The sequence below is a fragment of the Salmo trutta genome, unplaced genomic scaffold (assembly GCF_901001165.1).
Source record: "Salmo trutta unplaced genomic scaffold, fSalTru1.1, whole genome shotgun sequence".
In the NCBI taxonomy this organism is placed as follows: Eukaryota; Metazoa; Chordata; class Actinopteri; order Salmoniformes; family Salmonidae; genus Salmo; species Salmo trutta.
In genome coordinates, this window is record NW_021823226.1 from 1 (window position 1) to 25000 (window position 25000).

The window sequence follows — 25000 nt, forward strand, 5'->3', positions numbered from 1 at the left end:
TGAAATGAAAATGAAATGTAGGAAATGCGCCGAAAATTTCACGACGAAAAGTCAAGAAAAGTTCTAAAACCTAGGAAGAAACCTAGAGAGGAACCAGGCTATGAGGGGTGGCCAGTCCTCTTCTGGCTGTGCCGGGTGGATATTATAACAGAACATGGTCAAGATGTTAAAATGTTCATAAATGACCAGCATGGTCAAATAATAATAATCATTGTAGTTGTCGAGGGTGCAACAAGCACGTCCGGTGAACAGGTCAGGGTTCCGTAGCCGCAGGCAGAACAGTTGAAACTGGAGCAGCAGCATGGCCAGGTGGACTGGGGACAGCAAGGAGTCATCAGGCCAGGTAGTCCCGAGGCATGGTCCTAGGGCTCAGGTCCTCCGAGAGAAAGAAAGAAAGAGAGAAAGAGAGAATTAGAGAGAGCATATTTAAATTCACACAGGACACCGGATAAGACAAGAGAATACTCCAGATGAAACAGACTGACCCTAGCCCCCCGGCACATAAACTACTGCAGCATAAATACTGGAGGCTGAGACAGGAGGGATCAGAAGACACTGTGGCCCCATCCGATGATACCCCCGGACAGGGCCAAACAGGCAGGATATAACCCCACCCACTTTGCCAAAGCACAGCCCCCACACCACTAGAGGGATGTCTACAACCACCAACTTACCGTCCGAAGACAAGGCCGAGTATAGCCCACAAAATCTCCGCCATGGCACAACCCAAGGGGGGGGGGCGCCAACCCAGACAGGAAGACCACGTCAGTGACTCAACACACTCAAGTGACGCACCCCTCCCATGGACGGCATGGAAGAACACCAGTAAGTCAGTGACTCAGCCCCTGTAATAGGGTTAGAGGCAGAGAATCCCAGTGGAAAGAGGGGAACCGGCAAGGCAGAGACAGCAAGGGCGGTTCGTTGCTCCAGCCTTTCCGTTCACCTTCACACTCCTGGGCCAGACTACACTTAATCATAGGACCTACTGAAGAGATAAGTCTTCAGTAAAGACTTAAAGGTTGAGACTGAGTCTGCGTCTCTCACATGGGTAGGCAGACTATTCCATAAAAATGGAGCTCTATAGGAGAAAGCCCTACATCCAGCCGTTTGCTTAGAAATTCTAGGGACAATTAGGAGGCCTACGTCTTGTGACCGTAGCGTACGTATAGGTATGTACGGCAGGACCAAATCGGAAAGATAGGTAGGAGCAAGCTAATGTAATGCTTTGTAGGTTAGCAGTAAAACCTTGAAATCAGCCCTTGCCTTAACAGGAAGCCAGTGTAGGGAGGCTAGCACTGGAGTAATATGATCACATTTTTTGGTTCTAGTCAGGATTCTAGCAGCCGTATTTAGCACTAACTGAAGTTTGTTTAGTGCTTTATCCGGGTAGCCGGAGAGTAGAGCATTGCAGTAGTCCAGCCTAGAAGTAACAAAAGCATGGATTAATTTTTCTGCGTCATTTTTGGACAGAAAGTTTCTGATTTTTGCAATGTTACGTAGATGGAAAAAAGCTGTCCTTGAAACAGTCTTGATATGTTCTTCAAAAGAGAGATCAGGGTCCAGAGTAACACCGAGGTCCTTCACAGTTTTATTTGAGACGACTGTACAACCATCCAGATTAATTGTCAGATTGAACAGAAGATCTCTTTGTTTCTTGGGACCTAGAACAAGCATCTCTGTTTTGTCCGAGTTTAAAAGTAGAAAGTTTGCAGCCATCCACTTCCTTATGTCTGAAACACAGGCTTCTAGCGAGGGCAATTTTGGAGCTTCACCATGTTTCATTGAAATGTACAGCTGTGTGTCATCCGCATAGCAGTGAAATTTAACATTATGTTTTCGAATGACATCCCCAAGAGGTAAAATATATAATGAAAACAATAGTGGTCCTAAAACGGAACCTTGAGGAACACCGAAATTTTGTGGCCATCCCTGTAGCTCAGTTGGTAGAGCATGGTGTTTGCAACGCCAGGGTTGTGGGTTCGATTCCCACGGGGGGCCAGCACAGAAAAAAAAACTGTATGCATTCACTACTGTAAGTCGCTCTGGATAAGAGCATCTGCTAAATGATGCAAATGTAAATGTACAATTGATTTGTCAGAGGACAAACCATTCACAGAGACAAACTGATATCTTTCCGACAGATAAGATCTAAACCAGGCCAGAACTTGTCCATGTAGACCAATTTGGGTTTCCAATCTCTCCAAAAGAATGTGGTGATCGATGGTATCAAAAGTGGCACTAAGATCTAGGAGCACGAGGACAGATGCAGAGCCTCGGTCTGACGTCATTAAAAGGTCATTTACCACCTTCACAAGTGCAGTCTCAGTGCTATGATGGGGTCTAAAACCAGACTGAAGTGTTTCGTATACATTGTTTGTCTTCAGGAAGGCAGTGAGTTGCTGTGCAACATCTTTTTCTAAAATTTTTGAGAGGAATGGAAGATTCGATATAGGCCGATAGTTTTTTATAATTTCTGGGTCAAGATTCGGCTTTTTCAAGAGAGGCTTTATTACTGCCACTTTTAGTGAGCTTGGTACACATCCGGTGGATAGAGAGCCGTTTATTATGTTCAACATAGGAGGGCCAAGCACAGGAAGCAGTTCTTTCAGTAGTTTAGTTGGAATAGGGTCCAGTATGCAGCTTGAGGGTTTGGAGGCCATGATTATTTTCATCATTGTGTCAAGAGATATAGTACTAAAACACTTTAGTATCTCCCTTGAGCCAAGGTCCTGGCAGAGTTGTGCAGACTCAGGACAATGGAGCTTTGGAGGAATACCCAGATTTAAAGAGTATGTCCGTAATTTGCTTTCTAATGATCATGATCTTCTCCTCAAAGAAGTTCATAAATGTATTACTGCTGAAGTGAAAGCCATCCTCCATTTGCGAATGCTGCGAATCACCTCATCATGTGAATGCGCGCCAATGAACTCATGTCATTTTCTGAGTCACCAACTTCCCGGCCTTCTTGTTCGCTCTCTGTTCACTGCAAAAGCCTGAAACAAGGTTCTAAAGACTGTTGACATCTAGTGGAAGCCGTAGGAAGTGCAAAATGACCCCTAAGTCAGTGTGTGTTAGAGAGGCAATGACTTGAAAAGAAGCATCAGATTTCCCACTTCCTGGTTGGAATCTTCTCAGGTTTGTGCCTGCCATATGAGTTCTGTTATACTCAAAGACATCATTCAAACAGTTTTAGAATCAGGTTTTCTCAGGTTTTTGCCTGCCATATGAGTTCTGTTATACTCACAGACATCATTCAAACAGTTTTAGAAACTTCAGAGTGTTTTCTATCCAAATATACTAATAATATGCTAATATTTGACTCTGGGCCCGAGTATTAGGCAGTTTACTCTGGACACGCTTTTCATCCGAAATCGAAAATACTGCCCCCTGTACCCTAAAAAGACAACAACAAAAAATCCAGAAAAACGCATGTCAAAAATGTTATAAATTGATTTGCATGAGAGAAATAAGTATTTGACCCCTCTGCAAAACATGACTTAGTACTTGGTGGCAAAACAGAAATCAGACGTTTCTTGTAGTTGGCCACCAGGTTTGCACACATCTCAGGAGGGATTTTGTCCCACTCCTCTTTGCAGATCTTCTCCAAGTCATTAAGGTTTCGAGGTTGACGTTTGGTAACTCGAACCTTCAGCTCCCTCCACAGATTTTCTATGGGATTAAGGTCTGGAGACTGGCTAGGCCACTCCAGGAACGGAGTGTGTGTGTGTGTGTGTGTGTGTGTGTGTGTGTGTGTGTGTGTGTGTGTGTGTGTGTGTGTGTGTGTGTGTGTGTGTGTGTGTGTGTGTGTGTGTGTGTGTGTGTGTTGTGGTTATGACAGTGTGTGTTGTTGCTATGACAGTGTGTGTTGTTGCTATGACAGTGTGTGTTGTTGTTATGACAGTGTGTGCTGTTGCTATGACAGTGTGTGTTGTTGTTATGACAGTGTGTGTTGTTGCTATGACAGTGTGTGTTGTTGTTATGACAGTGTGTGTTGTTGCTATGACAGTGTGTGTTGTTGTTATGACAATGTGTGTTGTTGCTATGACAATGTGTGTTGTTATGACAGTGTGTGTTGTTATGACAGTGTGTGTTGTTGTTGTTATGACAGTGTGTGTTGTTATGACAGTGTGTGTGTTGTTATGACAGTGTGTGTGTTGTTGCTATGACAGTGTGTGTTGTTATGACAGTGTGTGTTGTTATGACAGTGTGTGCGTTGTTATGACAGTGTGTGTTGTTGTTGCTATGACAGTGTGTGTTGTTATGACAGTGTGTGTTGTTGTTGCTATGACAGTGTGTGTCGTTATGACAGTGTGTGTTGTTATGACAGTGTGTGTTGTTATGACAGTGTGTGTTGTTATGACAGTGTGTGTTGTTGTTATGACAGTGTGTATTGCTATGACAGTGTGTGTTGTTGTTGCTATGACAGTGTGTGTTGCTATGACGGTGTGGGTTGTTGTTGCTATGACAGTGTGTGTTGTTGTTGTTATGACGGTGTGTGTTGTTGTTGCTATGACAGTGTGTGTTGTGGTTATGACAGTGTGTGTTGCTATGACGGTGTGTGTTGTTGTTGCTATGACAGTGTGTGTTGTGGTTATGACAGTGTGTCTTGTTGCCCAGGCTACAGAGGCCCTGTTGGCCCACTCTACCATCCTACAAGACAAAGACCAGGAGATAGACACACTGAGAGAAAAGGTGAGTTACTACACACACACACACACACACAGCTTGTATAGCGAGTACCACTTCCCCCTCCTCATGCCTGGCTCGAACCAAGGGCCTCTGCTTTGCTTACACACCGCCCTCCTTGACAACATTCCAATGGGATGAGCCACCAAAAGCTACCTCTCGCTATATGGATCTATACTAAGCCATCTATACCAGGGATCATAGAAAGGTCATACCAGGGATCATAGAAAGGTCATACCAGGGATCATAGAAAGGTCATACCAGGGATCATAGAAAGGTCATACCAGGGATCATAGAAAGGTCATACCAGGGATCATTTGATATTGTGTTAGAAAGGTCATAGCAGGGATCATAGAAAGGTCATACCAGGGATCATAGAAAGGTCATACCAGGGATCATAGAAAGGTCATACAAGGGATCATAGAAAGGTCATACCAGGGATCATAGAAAGGTCATATGAGGGATCATAGAAAGGTCATACCAGGGATCATAGAAAGGTCATACCAGGGATCATAGAAAGGTCATACCAGGGATCATAGAAAGGTCATACCAGGGATCATAGAAAGGTCACACCAGGGATCATAGAAAGGTCATACCAGGGATCATAGAAAGGTCACACCAGGGATCATTTCGCTATTTGATTTTGAAGACCACTACAAGGAGCAACAGATAGTCTTCCCCAATGAAGTGTCTGTCCTATATCTCAATATATACTGTACTTCCATTAATTATTTCAACTGGCACCGGGGGACATTCAGGCCTGTGGGCATCCTAGAGCAAAACAACCAACATGTACGTGTTTGTGAGAGTCTCACCTTTCCACAGTAGTTAATAGTTTGTAGGACAAACCGTTCAGAAGCTACAGACGATTTTGTGAGAAGACCGATTTCCGGGATGTCTCATGGTCTGACAAACACCTCTCTAGCTCTGCCACCTTTCACCACAGATGTCTCATGGTCTGACAAACACCTCTCTAGCTCTGTCACCTTTCACCACAGATGTCTCATGGTCTGACAAACACCTCTCTAGCTCTGCCACCTTTCATCACAGATGTCTCATGGTCTGACAAACACCTCTCTAGCTCTGTCACCTTTCACCACAGATGTCTCATGGTCTGACAAACACCTCTCTAGCTCTGCCACCTTTCACCACAGATGTCTCATGGTCTGACAAACACCTCTCTAGCTCTGTCACCTTTCACCACAGATGTCTCATGGTCTGACAAACACCTCTCTAGCTCTGCCACCTTTCACCACAGATGTCTCATGGTCTGACAAACACCTCTCTAGCTCTGCCACCTTTCACCACAGATGTCTCATGGTCTGACAAACACCTCTCTAGCTCTGTCACCTTTCACCACAGATGCGGAAGTGTGACGTAGGCGGATATGGTGGATTGAGTCACATTCAATGAAAAAAAATCTTAAATTGACAGATTTTAATGGGGATTTTTTTATTATACTAATTACATTTCCGCAGACATCGACTTTAGGGGATTAAATGAAGCTTCTCTAATGTCAAACATGTAAAGTGTGGTGTACCGCAGGGCAGCTCTCTAGGCCATCTACTATTTTTACCATTGACCTACCACTGGCATTAAACAAAGCATGTGGATCCATGTATGCTGATGATTCAACCATATACGCATCAGCAACAACAGCTAATGAAGTCTCTGAAACCCTTAACAAAGAGTAGCAGTCTGTTTTGGAATGAGGTGGCCAGTAATAAACTGGTCCTGAACATCTAAAACTAAGAGCATTGTTATCACGGCACAGGCTAAGACCCAGATGCAGATAGAACAAGTCTCTGAGTTTATTATAGTTCAAGGGGCAAAAGGTAAATCAAGGCAGGCAAAGAGTCATAATCCAAATCTGAGTCAGGCAGGATCAGAGTCAGGACGGCAGGATCAGGGTCAGGATCAGAACGTCAGGCAGGATCAGTCAGGACGGCAGGCAGGATCAGGGTCAGGACGGCAGGCAGGATCAGAGTCAGGACGGCAGGATCAGGGTCAGGACGGCAGGCAATCAGTACCCTCTCTAACACATTAATCTCTCTAACACACTAACCTCTCTAACACACTAACCTCTCTCTAACACACTAACCTCTCTAACACACTAACCTCTCTAACACACTAACCTCTCTAACACACTAACCTCTCTCTAACACACTAACCTCTCTAACACACTAACCTCTCTAACACACTAACCTCTCTCTAACACACTAACCTCTCTCTAACACACTAACCTCTCTCTAACACACTAACCTCTCTAACACACTAACCTCTCTAACACACTAACCTCTCTCTAACACACTAACCTCTCTAACACACTAACCTCTCTCTAACACACTAACCTCTCTCTAACACACTAACCTCTCTCTAACACACTAACCTCTCTAACACACTAACCTCTCTAACACACTAACCTCTCTAACACTAACCTCTCTAACACCTACCTCTCTAACACACTAACCTCTCTAACACACTAACCTCTCTCTAACACACTAACCTCTCTAACACACTGACCTCTCTAACACACTAACCTCTCTCTAACACACTAACCTCTCTATAACACACTAACCTCTCTAACACACTAACCTCTCTAACACACTAACCTCTCTCTAACACACTAACCTCTCTAACACTCTAACCTCTCTAACACACTAACCTCTCTAACACACTGACCTCTATAACACACTAACCTCTCTAACACACTAACCTCTCTAACACACTAACCTCTCTAACACACTAACCTCTCTCTAACACACTAACCTCTCTATAACACACTAACCTCTCTAACACACTAACCTCTCTAACACACTAACCTCTCTCTAACACACTATCTCTCTCTAACACACTAACCTCTCTCTAACACACTAACCTCTCTCTAACACACTAACCTCTCTCTAACACACTAACCTCTCTAACACACTAACCTCTCTAACACACTAACCTCTCTAACACACTGACCTCTCTAACACACTAACCTCTCTAACACACTAACCTCTCTAACACACTAACCTCTCTAACACACTAACCTCTCTCTAACACACTAACCTCTCTAACACACTAACCTCTCTAACACACTGACCTCTCTAACACACTAACCTCTCTAACACACTAACCTCTCTAACACACTAACCTCTAACACACTAACCTCTCTAACACACTAACCTCTCTAACACACTAATCGCTCTAACACACTAACCTCTCTAACACACTGACCTCTCTAACACACTAACCTCTCTGACACACTAACCTCTCTAACACACTAACCTCTCTAACACACTAACCTCTCTAACACACTAACCTCTCTCTAACACACTAACCTCTCTAACACACTAACCTCTATAACACACTAACCTCTCTAACACACTAACCTCTCTCTAACTCACTAACCTCTCTAACACACTAACCTCTCTAACACACTAACCTCTCTAACACACTAACCTCTCTCTAACACACTAACCTCTCTAACACACTAACCTCTATAACACACTAACCTCTCTCTAACACACTAACCTCTCTAACACACTAACCTCTCTAACACACTAAACTCTCTAACAAACTGAACTCTCCTCTCTTGTTCTCTTCAGCTGTGCTCCAGAGAGGCGGAGCTTGGTTCTCTGAGGGAGGAGCTACAGTCATTCAGGAGCCAAGGAAAACCCAGCTACAGGTACACACACACACACACACACACACACACACACACACACACACACACACACACACACACACACACACACATACACACACACACACATACACACACACACTCTCACACACACACACACACACACACACACACACACACAAACACACACACACACTCACACACACACACACACACACACATACACCATCTGTGGATCTGTTGGGGCGGTATGCAAATTGGAGTGGGTCTAGGGTTTCTGGGATAATGGTGTTGATGGTGTTGATGTGAGACATGACCAGCCTTTCAAAGCATTTCATGGCTACAGACGTGTGTGGTATGGGTCTGTAGTCATTTAGGCAGGTTACCTTAGTGTTCTTGGGCACAGGGACTATGGTGGTCTGCTTGAAACATGTAGGTATTACAGACTCAGTCAGGGACAGGTTGGTATTACAGACTCAGACAGGTTGGTATTACAGACTCAGTCAGGGACAGGTTGGTATTACAGACTCAGTCAGGGACAGGTTGGTATTACAGACTCAGACAGGTTGGTATTACAGACTCAGTCAGGGACAGGTTATACTACAGACTCAGTCAGGGACAGGTTGGTATTACAGACTCAGTCAGGGACAGGTTGGTATTACAGACTCAGACAGGGACAGGTTGGTATTACAGACTCAGACAGGGACAGGTTGGTATTACAGACTCAGTCAGGGACAGGTTGGTATTACAGACTCAGTCAGGGACAGGTTGGTATTACAGACTCAGTCAGGGACAGGTTGGTATTACAGACTCAGTCAGGGACAGGTTGGTATTACAGACTAAGTCAGGGACAGGTTGGTATTACAGACTCAGACAGGTTGGTATTACAGACTCAGTCAGGGACAGGTTATACTACAGACTCAGTCAGGGACAGGTTGGTATTACAGACTCAGTCAGGGACAGGTTGGTATTACAGACTCAGTCAGGGACAGGTTGGTATTACAGACTCAGTCAGGGACAGGTTGGTATTACAGACTCAGACAGGGACAGGTTGGTATTACAGACTCAGTCAGGGAAAGGTTGGTATTACAGACTCAGTCAGGGACAGGTTGGTATTACAGACTCAGACAGGGACAGGTTGGTATTACAGACTCAGACAGGGACAGGTTGGTATTACAGACTCAGACAGGGACAGGTTGGTATTACAGACTCAGACAGGGACAGGTTGGTATTACAGACTCAGTCAGGGACAGGTTATACTACAGACTCAGACAGGGACAGGTTAGTACTAAAGTGAAGTGGACCTGGTCATAGAGGCTGTTCTGGTCCAGGGTGGAGAGGTGGGCCTGGTCATAGAGGCTGTTCTGGTCCAGGGTGGAGAGGTGGACCTGGTCATAGAGGCTGTTCTGGTCCAGGGTGGAGCGGTGGACCTGGTCATAGAGGCTGTTCTAGTCCAGGGTGGAGAGGTGGACCTGGTCATAGAGGCTGTTCTAGTCCAGGGTGGAGAGATGGACCTGGTCATAGAGGCTGTTCTAGTCCAGGGTGGAGTGGTGGACCTGGTCATAGAGGCTGTTCTAGTCCAGGGTGGAGTGGTGGGCCAGGTAGACATTTGGTTTTGAGTCTCTCTCTCTCTCTCTCTCTGTGTAGTTCCCTGGAGAGCGAGGTGTGTAAGGTGCGAGCGGAGAGAGACAGTCTGAACCAGCAGCTGCTGAACACCATTCAACACAAGGTGGTGCTGTCGCAGGAGGTCGACGCATGGCAGGTGGGTTTGGGGGACGACGGTGTGTTTGTTTACTCAGACTGGCAGTTACAGTATAAGGAAGAATACATTTCAATTTAGTATCTTCTCCAGTTTCAACCCCTTCCCTCTCTCCTCCCTCTCTCTCCCCCTCCCTCTCTCCTCCCTCTCTCTCCCCTTCCCTCTCTCCTCCCTCTCTCTCCCCTTCCCTCTCTCCTCCCTCTCTCTCCCCTTCCCTCTCTCCTCCCTCTCTCCTCCCCCCTCTCTCTCCCCCTCCCTCTCTTCTCCCTCTCTATCCCCCACCTTCTCTCTCCCCCTCTCTCTCTCTCCCCCTCCCTCTCTCTCCCCCTCCCTCTCTCCTCCCTCTCTCTCCCCCTCCCTCTCTCTCTCCCCCTCCCTCTCTCCTCCCCCCTCTCTCCCCCTCCCTCTCTCCTCCCTCTCTCTCCCCCTCCCTCTCTCTCCCCTCCCTCTCTCCTCCCCCTTCTCTCTCCTCTCCCTCTCTCCTCCCTCTCTCCCTCCCCCTCCCTCTCTCTCCCTCTCTCTCCCCCTTCCTCTCTCTCCCCTCCTTCTCTCCTCCCTCTCTCTCTCTCCCTACCTCTCTCTCCCCCTCCCTCTCTCTCCCTCTCTCTCCCCCTCCCTCTCTCTCCCCCTCCCTCTCTCTCTCTCCCTACCTCTCTCATCTCCCTCTCTCTCTCCCTACCTCTCTCTCTCCCCTCCCTTCTCCTCCTTTCTCCCTCCCTCTCTCTCCCCCTCCCTCTCTCTCCCCTCCTCTCTCCCTACCTCTCTCCCTCCTCTCTCTCCCTACCTCTCTCTCCCCCTCCCTCTCTCCTCTCTCTCTCTCTCCCCCTCCTCTCCTCCCTCTCTCTCCTCCCCCTCTCTCCTCCCTCTCTCTCCCCCTCCCTCTCTCTCTTCTCCCCCCCTCTCTCCTCCCTCTCTCTCCCCTCCTCTCTCTCTTCCCCTCCCTCTCTCCTCCCTCTCTCTCTCCCCCTCCCTCTCTCCTCCCCCTCTCTCCCCCTCCCTCTCTCCTCCCTCTCTCCTCCCCCTCCCTCTCCACCTCTCTCTCTCCCCTCCCTCTCTCCTCCCCCCTCTCTCTCCCCCTCCCTCTCTCCTCCCCTCTCTCTCCCCCTCCCTCTCTCTCTCCCCCTCCCTCTCCCTACCTCTCTCTCCCCCTCCCTCTCTCTCTCCCTACCTCTCTCTCCCTACCTCTCTCTCCCCCCTCCCTCTCTCTCCCCTTCCCTCCTCTCTCCCCCTCCCTCTTCTCTCCCCCTCCCTCTCTCTCCCCCTCCCTCTCCTCTCTCCCCCTCCCTCTCTCCTCCCCCCTCTCTCCCCCTCCCTCTCTCCTCCCTCTCTCTCCCCCTCCCTCTCCTCCTCCCTCTCTCTCTCCCCCTCCCTCTCTCTCTCCCCCTCCCTCTCTCCTCCCCCCTCTCTCCCCCTCCATCTCTCCTCCCTCTCTCTCCCCCTCCCTCTCTCTCCCCCTCCCTCTCTCCTCCCCCTTCTCTCTCCTCTCCCTCTCTCCTCCCTCTCTCTCCCCCTCCCTCTCTCTCCCTCTCTCTCCCCCTTCCTCTCTCTCCCCCTCCTTCTCTCCTCCCTCTCTCTCTCCCTACCTCTCCTCTCTCTCCCCCTCCCTCTCTCTCCCTCTCTCTCCCCCTCCCTCTCTCTCCCCCTCCCTCTCTCTCTCCCTACCTCTCTCTCTCCCTCTCTCTCTCCCTACCTCTCTCTCCCCCTCCCTTTCTCCTCCCTTTCTCTCCCCCCTCCCTCTCTCTCCCCCTCCCTCTCTCCTCCCTCTCTCTCTCCCTACCTCTCTCTCTCCCCTCCCTCTCTCCTCTCTCTCTCTCCCCCTCCCTCTCTCCTCCCTCCTCTCTCTCTCCTCCCCCCTCTCTCCTCCCTCTCTCTCTCTCCCCTCCCTCTCTCTCCCCCCCCTCTCTCCTCCCTCTTTCTCCCCCTCCCTCTCTCTTCCCCTCCCTCTCTCCTCCCTCTCTCTCTCCCCCTCCCTCTCTCCTCCCCCCTCTCTCCCCCCTCCCTCCTCCTCCTCCCTCTCTCTCCCCCTCCCTCTCCCTACCTCTCTCTCCCCCCCTCCCTCTCTCCTCCCCCCTCTCTCTCCCCCTCCCTCTCTCCTCCCTCTCTCTCCCCCTCCCTCTCTCTCTCCCCCCTCCCTCTCCCTACCTCTCTCTCCCCCTCCCTCTCTCTCTCCCTACCTCTCTCTCCCTACCTCTCTCTCCCCCTCCCTCTCTCTCCCCCTCCCTCTCTCTCCCCCTCCCTCTTTCTCCCCCTCCCTCTCTCTCCCCCTCCCTCTCTCTCTCCCCCTCCCTCTCTCCTCCCCCCTCTCTCCCCCTCCCTCTCTCCTCCCTCTCTCCTCCCCCTCTCTCTCCCCCTCTCCTCTCCTCTCCCCTCGCCTCTCTCTCTCCCCCTCCCTCTCTCTCCTCCCCCTCTCTCCCCTCTCCTCCTCTCCTCCCTCCTCTCTCCCCTCCCTCTCTCTCCCCCTCCCTCTCTCCTCCCCCCTTCTCTCTCCTCTCTCTCTCCTCTCTCCTCCCTCTCTCTCCCCCTCCCTCTCTCTCTCCCTCTCTCTCCCCCTTCCTCTCTCTCCCCCTCCCTCTCTCCTCCCTCCTCTCTCTCTCCCTCCCTCTCTCTCTCCCCCTCCCTCTCTCTCCCTCTCTCTCCCCCTCCCTCTCTCTCCCCCTCCCTCTCTCTCTCCCTACCTCTCTCTCTCACTCTCTCTCTCCCTACCTCTCTCTCCCCCTCCCTTTCTCCTCCCCTTTCTCTCCCCCTCCCTCTCTCTCCCCCTCCCTCTCTCCTCCCTCTCTCTCTCCCTACCTCTCTCTCCCCCTCCCTCTCTCCTCTCTCTCTCCTCCCCCTCCCTCTCTCCTCCCTCTCTCTCTCCCTCTCTCTCCTCCCCTCTCTCCTCCCCTCTCTCCCCCTCCCTCCTCTCTCTCCCCCCCCTCTCTCCTCCCTCTTTCTCCCCCTCCCTCTCTCTTCCCCTCCCTCTCCTCCTCCCTCTCTCCTCCCCCCTCTCTCCCCCTCCCTCTCTCCTCCCTCTCTCCCCCCTCCCTCTCCCTACCTCTCTCTCCCCCTCCCTCTCTCCTCCCCCCTCTCTCTCTCCCCCCTCCCTCTCTCCTCCCTCTCTCTCCCCCTCCCTCTCTCTCTCCCCTCCCTCTACCTACCTCTCTCTCCCCCTCCCTCTCTCTCTCCCTACCTCTCTCTCCCTACCTCTCTCTCCCCCCTCCCTCCTCTCCCCCTCCCTCTCTCTCCCCTCCCTCTTCTCCCTCTTTCTCCCCCTCCCTCTCTCTCCCCCTCCTCCCTCCTTCTCCCCCCTCCCTCTCCTCCTCCCCCCTCTCTCCCCCTCCCTCTCTCCTCCCTCTCTCTCTCCCCCTCCCTCTCCCTACCTCTCTCTCCCCCTCCCTCTCTCCTCCCCCCTCTCTCTCCCCCTCCCTCTCTCCTCCCTCCCTCTCTCTCCCCCTCCCTCTCTCTCTCCCCTTCCTCTCTCCCTACCTCTCCTCTCCCTCCCCTCTCTCTCCCCCCCTCCTCTCTCTCCCCCTCCCCCTCCCTCCCTCTCTCGCCCCCTCCCTCTCTCCTCCCCCCTCTCTCTCCCCCTCCCTCTCTCCTCCTCTCTCTCCCCCTCCCTCTCTCTCTCCCCCCTCCCTCTCCCTACCTCTCTCTCCCCCCTCCCTCTCTCTCCCCCTCCCTCTCTCTCCCCCCTCCCTCTTTCTCCCCCTCCCTCTCTCTCCCCCTCCCTCTCTCCTCCCCCCTCTCTCCCCCTCCCTCTCTCCTCCCTCTCTCTCCCCTCCCTCTCCCTACCCTCTCTCTCCCCTCCCCTCTCTCCTCCCTCCCTCTCTCTCCCCTCCCTCTCCCTACCTCTCTCTCCCCCCTCCCTCTCTCCTCCCCCCTCTCTCTCCCCCTCCCTCTCTCCTCCCTCCCTCTCTCTCTCCCCCTCCCTCTCTCTCTCCCCTTCCCTCTCCCTACCTCTCTCTCCCCCCTCCCTCTCTCTCTCCCTACCTCTCTCTCCCTACCTCTCTCTCCCCCTCCCTCTCTCTCTCCCTACCTCTCTCTCCCCCCTCCCTCTCGGTCTCTCCCCCCTCGCTCTCCCCTCCCCCTATCGCTCTCTCCCCCCTCGCTCTCCCCTCCCCTCTCTCTCCCCCCCTCTCTTTCTTTCAGGAGGACATGCGGCTGCTGATAAGTCAGCAGGTGCAGCAGCAGGCAGAGGAGAAAGAGAGCAAGAGGAAGGGGCTGCAGAGAACCCGCTCTATGAGAGTCAGAGGAGAGAGAGGGAAAGGATTCTTCTCTTCTCTCTTTAAAGGGGATGAATAAGAGATGAGGGACAGAGAAACAGGAGAGAGAGGGAAAGGATTCTTCTCTTCTCTCTTTAAAGGGGATGAATAAGAGATGAGGGACAGAGAAACAGGAGAGAGAGGGAAAGGATTCTTCTCTTCTCTCTTTAAAGGGGATGAATAAGAGATGAGGGACAGAGAAACGGGGGAGAGAGGGAAAGAGAGGACAGGTATTTGATGTAAATATTGAAATTTAGTTCACATGGTTAAACATTAAGATATTGAGTTCATACTGTAATGTTTTACACATTTGAAAGTCTCTCAGCCTATCACACAATGTTATGCAAATGAGTTCCTGTATGTGAGGATACTGGGAGGAGTTTTTGGTGAGGCGTTTGGGTGGCGGGTCAGTGCTGGTGTGCACTGTCTGTTCATCCAAATAAATTACAACTTGATTATTTTATGGGAAATCAGTGTCCTAGACTGTTTACGCTAGTCAACAAACTATATGCGCGTTTCGGTGGCCTTACAGGCTTGTTACAATACTATACCACGCCCTGGTAATGTGGAGAATGTTCTACTGTGTGTATATTTAGAATGTTCTACTGTGTATATTTAGAATGTTCTACTGTGTATATTTAGAATGTTCTACTGTGTATATTTAGAATGTTATCCTGTGTATATTTAGAATGTTCTACTGTGTATATTTAGAATGTTCTACTGTGTATATTTAGAATGTTCTACTACGTATATTTAGAATGTTCTACTGTGTATATTTAGAATGTTCTACTGTGTATATTTAGAATGTTCTACTGTGTATATTTAGAATGTTCTACTACGTATATTTAGAATGTTCTACTGTGTATATTTAGAATGTTCTACTGTATATATTTAGAATGTTCTACTGTGTATATTTAGAATGTTCTACTGTGTATATTTAGAATGTTCTACTGTGTATATTTAGAATGTTCTACTGAGCATATTTAGAATGTTCTACTGTATATATTTAGAATGTTCTACTGTGTATATTTAGAATGTTCTACAGTGCAAATTTAGAATGTTCTACTGTATATATTTAGAATGTTCTACTGTGCATATTTAGAATGTTCTACTGTGTATATTTAGAATGTTCTACTACGTATATTTAGAATGTTCTACAGTGCAAATTTAGAATGTTCTACTGTATATATTTAGAATGTTCTACTGTGCATATTTAGAATGTTCTACTGTGTATATTTAGAATGTTCTACTACGTATATTTAGAATGTTCTACAGTGCAAATTTAGAATGTTCTACTGTATATATTTAGAATGTTCTACTGTGCATATTTAGAATGTTCTACTGTGTATATTTAGAATGTTCTACTACATATATTTAGAATGTTCTACAGTGTATATTTAGAATGTTCTACTGTGTATATTTAGAATGTTCTACTGTGTATATTTAGAATGTTCTACTGTGTATATTTAGAATGTTCTACTGTGTATATTTAGAATGTTCTACTACGTATATTTAGAATGTTCTATTGTGTATATTTAGAATGTTCTACAGTGCAAATTTAGAATGTTCTACTGTATATATTTAGAATGTTCTACTGTGCATATTTAGAATGTTCTACTGTGCATATTTAGAATGTTCTACTGTGTATATTTAGAATGTTCTACTGTGTATATTTAGAATGTTCTACTGTATATATTTAGAATGTTCTACTGTGTATATTTAGAATGTTCTACTGTGTATATTTAGAATGTTCTACTACGTATATACAATGCCTTGCAAAAATGTTCAGCCCTATTGGATTTCATCCCACTTTGTAACACAATAAAATATGAGTAAATCCAAGGGGTCTGAAAACATTATGCAAGGAACTGTATATACAGTACATTCGTGAAACTATTGTGTTTATATACGTATATACACTACCGTTCAAAAGTTTGGGGTCACTTAGAAATGTCCTTGTATTTGAAAGAAAAGCACATTTTTTGTACGTTAAAATAACTTTAAATTGATCAGAAATACAGTGTAGACATTGTTGTCAATGACTATTGTAGCTGGAAACGGCTGATTTTTAATGGAATATCTACATAGACGTACAGAGGCCCATTATCAGCAACCATCACTCCTGTGTTCCAATGGCACGTTATGTTAGCTAATCCAAGTTTATCATTTTAAAAGGCTAATTGATCATTAGAAAACCCTTTTGCAATTATGTTAGAACAGCTGAAAACTGTTGTCCTGATTAAAGAAGCAATAAAACTGGCCTTCTTTAGACTAGTTGAGTATCTGGAGCGTCAGCATTTGTGGGTTTGACTACAGGCTCAAAATGGCCAGAAATAAAGACATTTCTTCTGAAACTCGTCAGTCTATTCTTGTTCTGAGAAATTAAGGCTATTCCATGCGAGAAATTGCCAAGAAACTGAAAATCTCTTACAATGCTGCGTACTAGTCCTTTCACATAGCAGCGCAAACTGTCTCTAACCAGAATAGAAAGATGATTGGGAGGCCCCGGTGCACAACTGAGCAAGAGGACAAGTACATTAAATAGTACCTGCAAAACACCAGTCTCAACGTCAACAGTGAAGAGGCGTCTCCGGGATGGTGGCCTTCTAGACAGAGTTCCTCTGTCCAGTGTCTGTGTTCTTTTGCCCACCTTAATCTTTTATTTTTATTGGCCAGTCTGAGATATGGCTTTTTCTTTGCAACTCTGCCTAGAAGGCCAGCATCCCAGAGTCACCTCTTCACTGTTGACGTTGAGACTCAGAGAAGCTTAAATTATCTAACCATATGGACACCGTGGTGAAGGCGGCATGACAGCAACTCTTCAACCTCAGGATGCTGAAGAAATTCGGCATGTCCCCGATGGCCCTCACAGTGTTCTTCGAGAGCATACGGTCGGGCCACATCACAGATGGGTACGGCAAATCCCCCGCCGCGGACTGCAAGGTGCTTCAGAGGGTGATATGTGCAGCCGAACGCACCATTGAGTGCTCACCGCCTGCCCTCCAGGACAGCTACACTCCCAGGTGTCGCAGGAAGGCCAAGATGATCATCAGGGACAATAACGACCTACCCTGGCCAAACCGCCCTACGGGACTCCCAATCACGGCCGGATATGATACGGCCTGGATATTAAACACTGTACCCTGCAGTCACACCTCAATCCTGTACATGTGACTATTGAACACTCTGAACATGAATCTGATTGGTTTATTTTTTAATAGAAACATTGTAGAGAACATCTGATTGGTTTATTTGGAATAGAAACATTGTAGAGAACATCTGATTGGTTTATTTTTTAATAGAAACATTGTAGAGAACATCTGATTGGTTTATTTGGAATAGAAACATTGTAGAGAACATCTGATTGGTTTATTTGGAATAGAAACATTGTAGAGAACATCTGATTGGTTAATTTTGAATAGAAACATTGTAGAGAACATCTGATTGGTTTATTTGGAATATAAACATTGTAGAGAACATCTGATTGGTTTATTTTTTAATAGAAACATTGTAGAGAACATCTGATTGGTTTATTTGGAATAGAAACATTGTAGAGAACATCTGATTGGTTTATTTGGAATAGAAACATTGTAGAGAACATCTGATTGGTTTATTTTTTAATAGAAACATTGTAGAGAACATCTGATTGGTTTATTTGGAATAAAAACATTGTAGAGAGAACCGACAACAGAGTACAACAACACATGACAGCAACAACACTTATTTCCAACTGTAGTGACTGCCATGCCAGACCGAGGACAGGGGTTCCCATGCTCATTCCAAAGGAAAAGTTCTGTGTGTGTACCTTTATTAATCAATCATAAAGGTAAGATTTGACCAATTGGTCCTTGGTGGGAAAGACAGGCAGGACTAAAAACAATCAACTCAAAAATAAACAGGTAAATATATGCAGCAGAATTACAAGTAGCACTGCCATCCTTACCCATGGTTAGGAGTCAGGGTTTAGAGGTCAGGTTAGGTTTAGGGTTGGGTCAGGGCGAGGTTCATATCTACTGAAGGAGCATAGACTGGCTCCGGGAGAATACAGTTCACAGTCAGATAGTCTATCCTGAGACTGCTGGGACCTGCTGTCCCATCTGTCAGTCATTCTGTCAGTAGTTCTGTCAGTGTGTGTCTCTGTGTCCCTCTGGTTGGATACACTGTCACAGGCCAGACTATAGCCAAAGGGGAGAAAGGAGGAGGGAGAGGGGGAGAGAGACGAGGAAGACAAGGGAGAGGGGGAGGTAGGCAGGGTTAGTAGGGTGTGGGGTGAAGTTGCCCCTAGACGCTGATCTTGGGTCCATTTTGTATTTCCTCCACTAATGGTTAAGGTAAAGACTGGGAGAGGGGATGCTGATCCTATATCTGTATGTAGCGAACAGGGTAGGGAGGCCTCTGTCTCCAGGTGGTCGTCAAGGGAATAGGGTAGGATGGTCTCTGTCTCCAGGTGGTCATCAAGGGAACAGGGTAGGAAGGTCTCTGTCTCCAGGTGGTCGTCAAGGGAACAGGGTAGGAGGGTCTCTGTCTCCAGGCGGTTGTCAAGGGAACAGGGTAGGGGGGTCTCTGTCTCCAGGCGGTTGTCAAGGGAACAGGGTAGGGGTGTCTCTGTCTCCAGGCGGTTGTCAAGGGAACAGGGTAGGGGTGTCTCTGTCTCCAGGCGGTTGTTAAGGTGAAAAGTCATGACAGCTCCCAGCTCATAATCCAGGTAACCAGAGGGGGCGGTCCCACACGTCACTGGGTGACACACCACGTTTTCCGGAGTTACCAAGCACCCTGCTGAACGCACACTCTGCGCACACACACACACAGCGAGACAGAGTTAACACACAAACATGCATGCACACCCAAACACACACACACCAGGGAGATCACTAAAAATGGACTTCAATATTAGACGTTTGTTCAGGTCCCCCAAACATTAAAAACTGATCTATTTTGCGCTCACCCAAAAAATGAAGAAAGCCTGCTGAACACTGGGATCAAACCCACGAACCCACAAGCCATAGGCAACAGCTTACTCCACGAAGCTATCAGCATTGTATATATTTAACACTATCGCAAACTTTAGTCCTATTCTTAACCAGTCTGAATTAATGTCTTAACTGGCTAGGCGGCAGTATTTTCACGGCCGGATAAAAAACGTACCCCATTTAAACTGTCTACTACTCTTGCCCAGAAATGAGAATATGCATATTATTAGTAGATTTGGATAGAAAACACTCTGAAGTTTCTAAAACTGTTTGAATGATGTCTGTGAGTATAATAGAACTCATATGGCAGGCAAAAACCTGAGAAAATTCCAAGCAGGAAGTGGCTGTCTGAGAATTTGTAGTTCTTCTTTTGATTCTCTATCGAAACTACAGTATCTGTGGGGTTACGTAGCACTTTCTAAGGCTTCCATTGGCTCTCTAAAGCCTTCAGAAAGCGGATTGAGGCGTCTCCTGTCTCTGGGCAGAGTATAGGAGCTCAATTTGTCAGTGGTCTGCCTGGCGACAAAGAGATTGGATATGCTCATTCACGCGACCAGGCTGTTTTTTCTTTGCCTCTTTGAATGAATACACCATTGTCCGGTTTGAATATTATTGCTATTTTACGAGAAAAATACCATAAAAATTTATTTTAAACATCGTTTGACATGCTTCTAAGTACGGTAATTGAACATTTTTAATTTTTTGGTCTCGATATGCACTCGCGCGTTACCCTTTGGATAGTGACCTGAACGCACGAACAAAACGGAGGTATTTGGACATAACTATGGATTATTTGGAACAAAAACAACATTTCTTGTGGAAGTAGCAGTCCTGGGAGAGCATTCTCGTGTGGCTCAGTTGGTAGAGTATGGTGTTTGCAACGCCAGGGTTGTGGGTTCGATTCCCATGGGGGACCAGTACGGAGAATTTTTAATGAAATGTATGCATTCACTACTGTAAGTCGCTCTGCATAAGAGTGTCTGCTAAAATGACTAAAATGTAAATGTAAAAAATTCTGACGAAGAACAGCAAAGGTAATACAATTTTTCTAATACTAATTCTGAGTTTAGTGTGCCCCGAACTTGGCGAGTGTCAAAATAGCTAGCCGTGATGGCTGAGCTATGTACTCAGAATATTACAAAATGTGCTTTCGCCGATAAGCTATTTTAAAATATGACATCGCGATTGCATAAAGGAGTTCTGTATCTATAATTCTTAAAATAATTGTTATGTACTTTGTCAATGTTTATGATGAGTAATTTAGTAAATTCAATGGAAGTTTTTGATGGGAATGCATGTTCTGAACATAACACACCAATGTAAAAAGCTGTTTTTAGATATAAATATGAACTTGATTGAACAAAACATACATGTATTGTATAACATAATGTCCTAGGAGTGTCATCTGATGAAGATCGTCAAAGGTTAGTGCTGCATTTAGCTGTGTTTTGGGTTTTTGTGACATATTTGCTTGCTTGGAAAATGGCTGTGTGATTATTTTTGGCTATGTACTCTCCTAACATAATCTAATGTTTTGCTTTCGCTGTAAAGCCTTTTTGAAATCGGACAGTGTGGTTAGATTAACGAGAGTCTTATCTTTAAAATGGTGTAAAATAGTAATATGTTTGAAAAATTGAAATTATTGCATTTTTTAGGTTTTTGTATTTCACGCCACGCTGTTCCACTGGCTGTTGAATAGAGTGGGACGGTGACGTCCTACTTGCCTAGAGAGGTTGACTGTCAAGGTGTTTCTGATTCAACCTTATTTCAAAGCCTGTAAACACGCGGAATGGAAGCAGTACTAAACAGGTTCAAAAAATGACTTTTGTCAATAATGCGTCAAATTTCACTGTGAAACAATGAGATCTTGTTGCAAACACACATATGTATTATTATTATTACTATGGTTTAGTGGGCGGGTACCAGAGCTTTGGGGGTGTGGTCTGTGCTCTTCAGGACATAGCGTGTCACAGCGATCAGACCAATCAGAACAGCCATCAGCAGGAACACACCCACAGCCATGCCGACCAATTTCTGCTGATCTGGACACACACAGACACACACACACACACACACACACACACACACACACACACACACACACACACACACACACACATACAGACACACACACACAGACACACACACACACAAACACACAAAAAGTAAAACAGATCTATCTAACGGTCTGATCTAATGAATCTCAGTTCAATAAAATAATAACACACATGCATATATACTGTATATATATATATATATATATATATATATACACACACACACACACACACACACACACACACGTATATATATATATATATATATATATATATATATATATATATATATATATATATACTGCTCAAAAAAATAAAGGGAACACTTAAACAACACATCCTAGATCTGAATGAAAGAAATAATCTTATGAAATACTTTTTTCTTTACATAGTTGAATGTGCTGACAACAAAATCACACAAAAATAATCAATGGAATCCAATTTATCTACCCATGGAGGTCTGGATTTGGAGTCACACTCAAAATTAAAGTGGAAAACCACACTACAGGCTGATCCAACTTTGATGTAATGTCCTTAAAACAAGTCAAATGAGGTTCAGTAGTGTGTGTGGCCTTCACGTGCCTGTATGACCTCCCTACAATGCCTGGGCATGCTCCTGATGAGGTGGCGGATGGTCTCCTGAGGGATCTCCTCCCAGACCTGGACTACAGCATCCGCCAACTCCTGGACAGTCTGTGGTGCAACGTGGCGTTGGTGGATGGAGCGAGACATGATGTCCCAGATGTGCTCAATTGGATTCAGGTCTGGGGAACGGGCGGGCCAGTCCATAGCATCAATGCCTTCCTCTTGCAGGAACTGCTGACACACTCCAGCCACATGAGGTCTAGCATTGTCTTGCATTAGGAGGAACCCAGGGCCAACCGCACCAGCATATGGTCTCACAAGGGGTCTGAGGATCTCATCTCGGTACCTAATGGCAGTCAGGCTACCTCTGGCGAGCACATGGAGGGCTGTGCGGCCCCCCAAAGAAATGCCACCCCACACCATGACTGACCCAACACTAAACCGGTCATGCTGGAGGATGTTGCAGGCAGCAGAACGTTCTCCACGGCGTCTCCAGACTCTGTCACGTCTGTCACGTGCTCAGTGTGAACCTGCTTTCATCTGTCAAGAGCACAGGGCGCCAGTGGCGAATTTGCCAATCCCCCACCTGTGTACGTCGGGCCCTCATACCACCCTCATGGAGTCTGTTTCTGACCGTTTGAGCAGACACATGCACATTTGTGGCCTGCTGGAGGTCATTTTGCAGGGCTCTGGCAGTGCTCCGCCTGCTCCTCCTTGCACAAAGGTGGAGGTAGCGGTCCTGCTGCTGGGTTGTTGCCCTCCTACAGCCTCCTCCACGTCTCCTGATGTACTGGCCTGTCTCCTGGTAGCACCTCCATGCTCTGGACACTTCGCTGACAGACACAGCAAACCTTCTTGCCACAGCTCGCATTGATGTGCCATCCTGGATGAGCTGCACTACCTGAGCCATTTGTGTGGGTTGTAGACTCCGTCTCATGCTACCACTAGAGTGAAAGCACCGCCAGCATTCAAAAGTGACCAAAACATCAGCCAGGAAGCATAGGAACTGAGAAGTGGTCTGTGGTCCCCACCTGCAGAACCACTCCTTTATTGGGGGTGTCTTGCTAATTGCCTATAATTTCCACCTGTTGTCTATTCCATTTGCACAACAGCATGTGAAATTTATTGTCAATCAGTGTTGCTTCCTAAGTGGACAGTTTGATTTTACAGAAGTGTGATTGACTTGGAGTTACTGTCACGGGTGTCGTGGGTAGAGACGACCAAAACGCAGCAGGAATGTGGATGCTCATCTTGATTATTTATTAAATAAAGTGAACACCAAAAACAACAAAAAAGAAGAACGACAGAAGACAGTTTAACAGGCTAAAGTAACAGCAGTGCTAAAGATAACTACCCACAAAATCCCCAGGTGAAAACAAGCTCCTAATATATGACTCCCAATCAGGAACAACAACGTACAGCTGTTCCTGATCGGGAGCCACACAAACCACACAGAAATAGACAGACAAGAAAACCATAGAAAACCCACACTAGAACAATTACTCAAACCCCAGACTACATAAACCAAACACCCCTTTAATAACACTCACAACCCGAACCATATGAAACAAATACCCCTCTGCCACGTCCTGACCAAATATATAATACAAATACTCCCTCTACTGGTCAGGACGTGACAGTTACATTGTGTTGTTTAAGTGTTCCCTTTATTATTGTTGAGCAGTGTATATACACTTCAGTTCAAAAGTTTGGGGTCACTTACAAATGTCCTTGTTTTCGAAAGGAAAGCACATTTTTTGTCGATTAAAGTAAATTCAAATTGTTTAGAGATACAGTGTAGACATTGTTAATATTATAAATGACTATTGTAGCTTGAAACGGCAGATGTTTAAATGGAATATCTACATAGGCGTACAGAGGTTGGTAACGCTAATGAACTTATCCTCTCACCCACACGATCATGAAGTGCTTCGATAGACTGGTTTTGGCCTACCTTAAGTCCTGCCTCCCTCCCTCCCTCCCTCCCTCAAACAATGGATCCCCACCAGTTTGCCTACCGACCGAACAGGTCTACAGACGACGCCATCTCCTTAGCTTTCCACTCTGCCCTGATCCACCTGTACAAAACCAACATCTACAGGTGTAGTGGGAATTTACATGACTGGTACTATATACAGCTGAAGTCGGAGGTTTACATACACTTAGGTTGGAGTCATGAAAACTCGTTTTTCAACCACTCCACACATTTCTTGTTAACAAACTATAGTTTTGGCAAGTCGGTTAGGACATCTACTTTGTGCATGACACAAGTAATATTTCCAACAATTGTTTACAGACAGATTATTTCACTTATAATTCACTGTATCACAATTCCAGTGGGTCAGAAGTTTACATACACTAAGTTGACTGTGTCTTTAAACAGCTTGGAAAATTCCAGAAAATTATGTCATGGCTTTAGAAGCTTCTGATAGGCTAATTGAGTCAATTTAAGTCAATTGGAGGTGTACCTGTGGATGTATTTCAAGGCCTACCTTCAAACTCAGTGCCTCTTTGCTTGGCATCATGAGAAATCAGCCAAGACCTCAGAAAAATAATTGTAGAACTCTACAAGTCTGGTTCATCCTTGGGAGCAATTTCCAAACACCTGAAGGTACCACATTCATCTGTACAAACAATAGTATGCAAGTATAAACACCATGGGACCACGCAGCCATCATACCACTCAGGAAGGAGATGCGTTCTGTCTCCTAGAGATGAACATATTTTGGTGTGAAAAGTGCAAATCAATCCCAGAACAACAGCAAAGGACCTTGTGAAGATGCTGGAGGAAACAAGTACAAAATGATCTATATCCACAGTAAAATGAGTCCTATATCGACATAACCTGAAAGGCTGCTCAGCAAGGAAGAAGCCACTGCTCCAAAACCGCCATAAAAAAGCCAGACTACGGTTTGCAACTGCACTAAGGGGACAAAGATCGTACTTTTTTGAGAAATGTCCTCTGGTCTGATGAAACAAAAATAGAACTGTTTGGCAATAACGACCATCGTTATGTTTGGAGGAAAAAGGGGGAGGCTTGCAAGCCGAAGAACACCATCCCATCCGTGAAG

The 25000-nt window shown here is 46.5% G+C and overlaps 2 protein-coding genes across 3 annotated transcripts in view; one reads left to right on the plus strand and one right to left on the minus strand.

The window, feature by feature from the left end:
- Nucleotides 1-4517: 4517 nt before the first annotated feature.
- On the plus strand, nt 4518-16159 carry bicdl2 (BICD family like cargo adaptor 2). Of its 2 annotated transcripts, XM_029748288.1 has the most exons (5): nt 4518-4692; nt 8280-8359; nt 9965-10079; nt 14205-14360; nt 14433-16159. In XM_029748288.1, exons 1-4 carry the CDS (start codon nt 4531-4533, stop codon nt 14355-14357), a joined length of 510 nt encoding a protein of 169 aa, XP_029604148.1. In that variant the 5' UTR covers nt 4518-4530; the 3' UTR covers nt 14358-14360; nt 14433-16159. The 2 variants fall into 2 exon arrangements, with proteins under 2 accessions (XP_029604148.1, XP_029604146.1); XM_029748286.1 differs by having other exon boundaries at nt 14205-16159.
- Nucleotides 16160-17919: 1760 nt separating this feature from the next.
- crfb12 (cytokine receptor family member B12) overlaps nt 17920-25000 on the minus strand; it is a 33068-nt gene continuing 25987 nt past the window's right edge. The window contains exons 7-8 of the mRNA XM_029748285.1: nt 21211-21329; nt 17920-19106 (exon numbers count right to left, since the gene is read on the minus strand). Of these exons, the coding sequence (XP_029604145.1) occupies nt 18288-19106; nt 21211-21329 (938 nt within the window). The 3' untranslated portion in view covers nt 17920-18287. The remainder of the gene's footprint in view (nt 19107-21210; nt 21330-25000) is intronic.

Bases quoted from the DNA above. Each gene is read 5' to 3' on its own strand.
- bicdl2 (XM_029748286.1), top strand. From the start codon at position 4,531: ATGACAGTGTGTGTTGCTATGACGGTGTGTGTTGTTGTTGCTATGACA. The intron at 4,693-8,279 runs GTGAGTTACTAC...TGTTCTCTTCAG, and splicing joins TAGACACACTGAGAGAAAAG to CTGTGCTCCAGAGAGGCGGA. The intron at 8,360-9,964 runs GTACACACACAC...CTCTCTGTGTAG, and splicing joins CAAGGAAAACCCAGCTACAG to TTCCCTGGAGAGCGAGGTGT.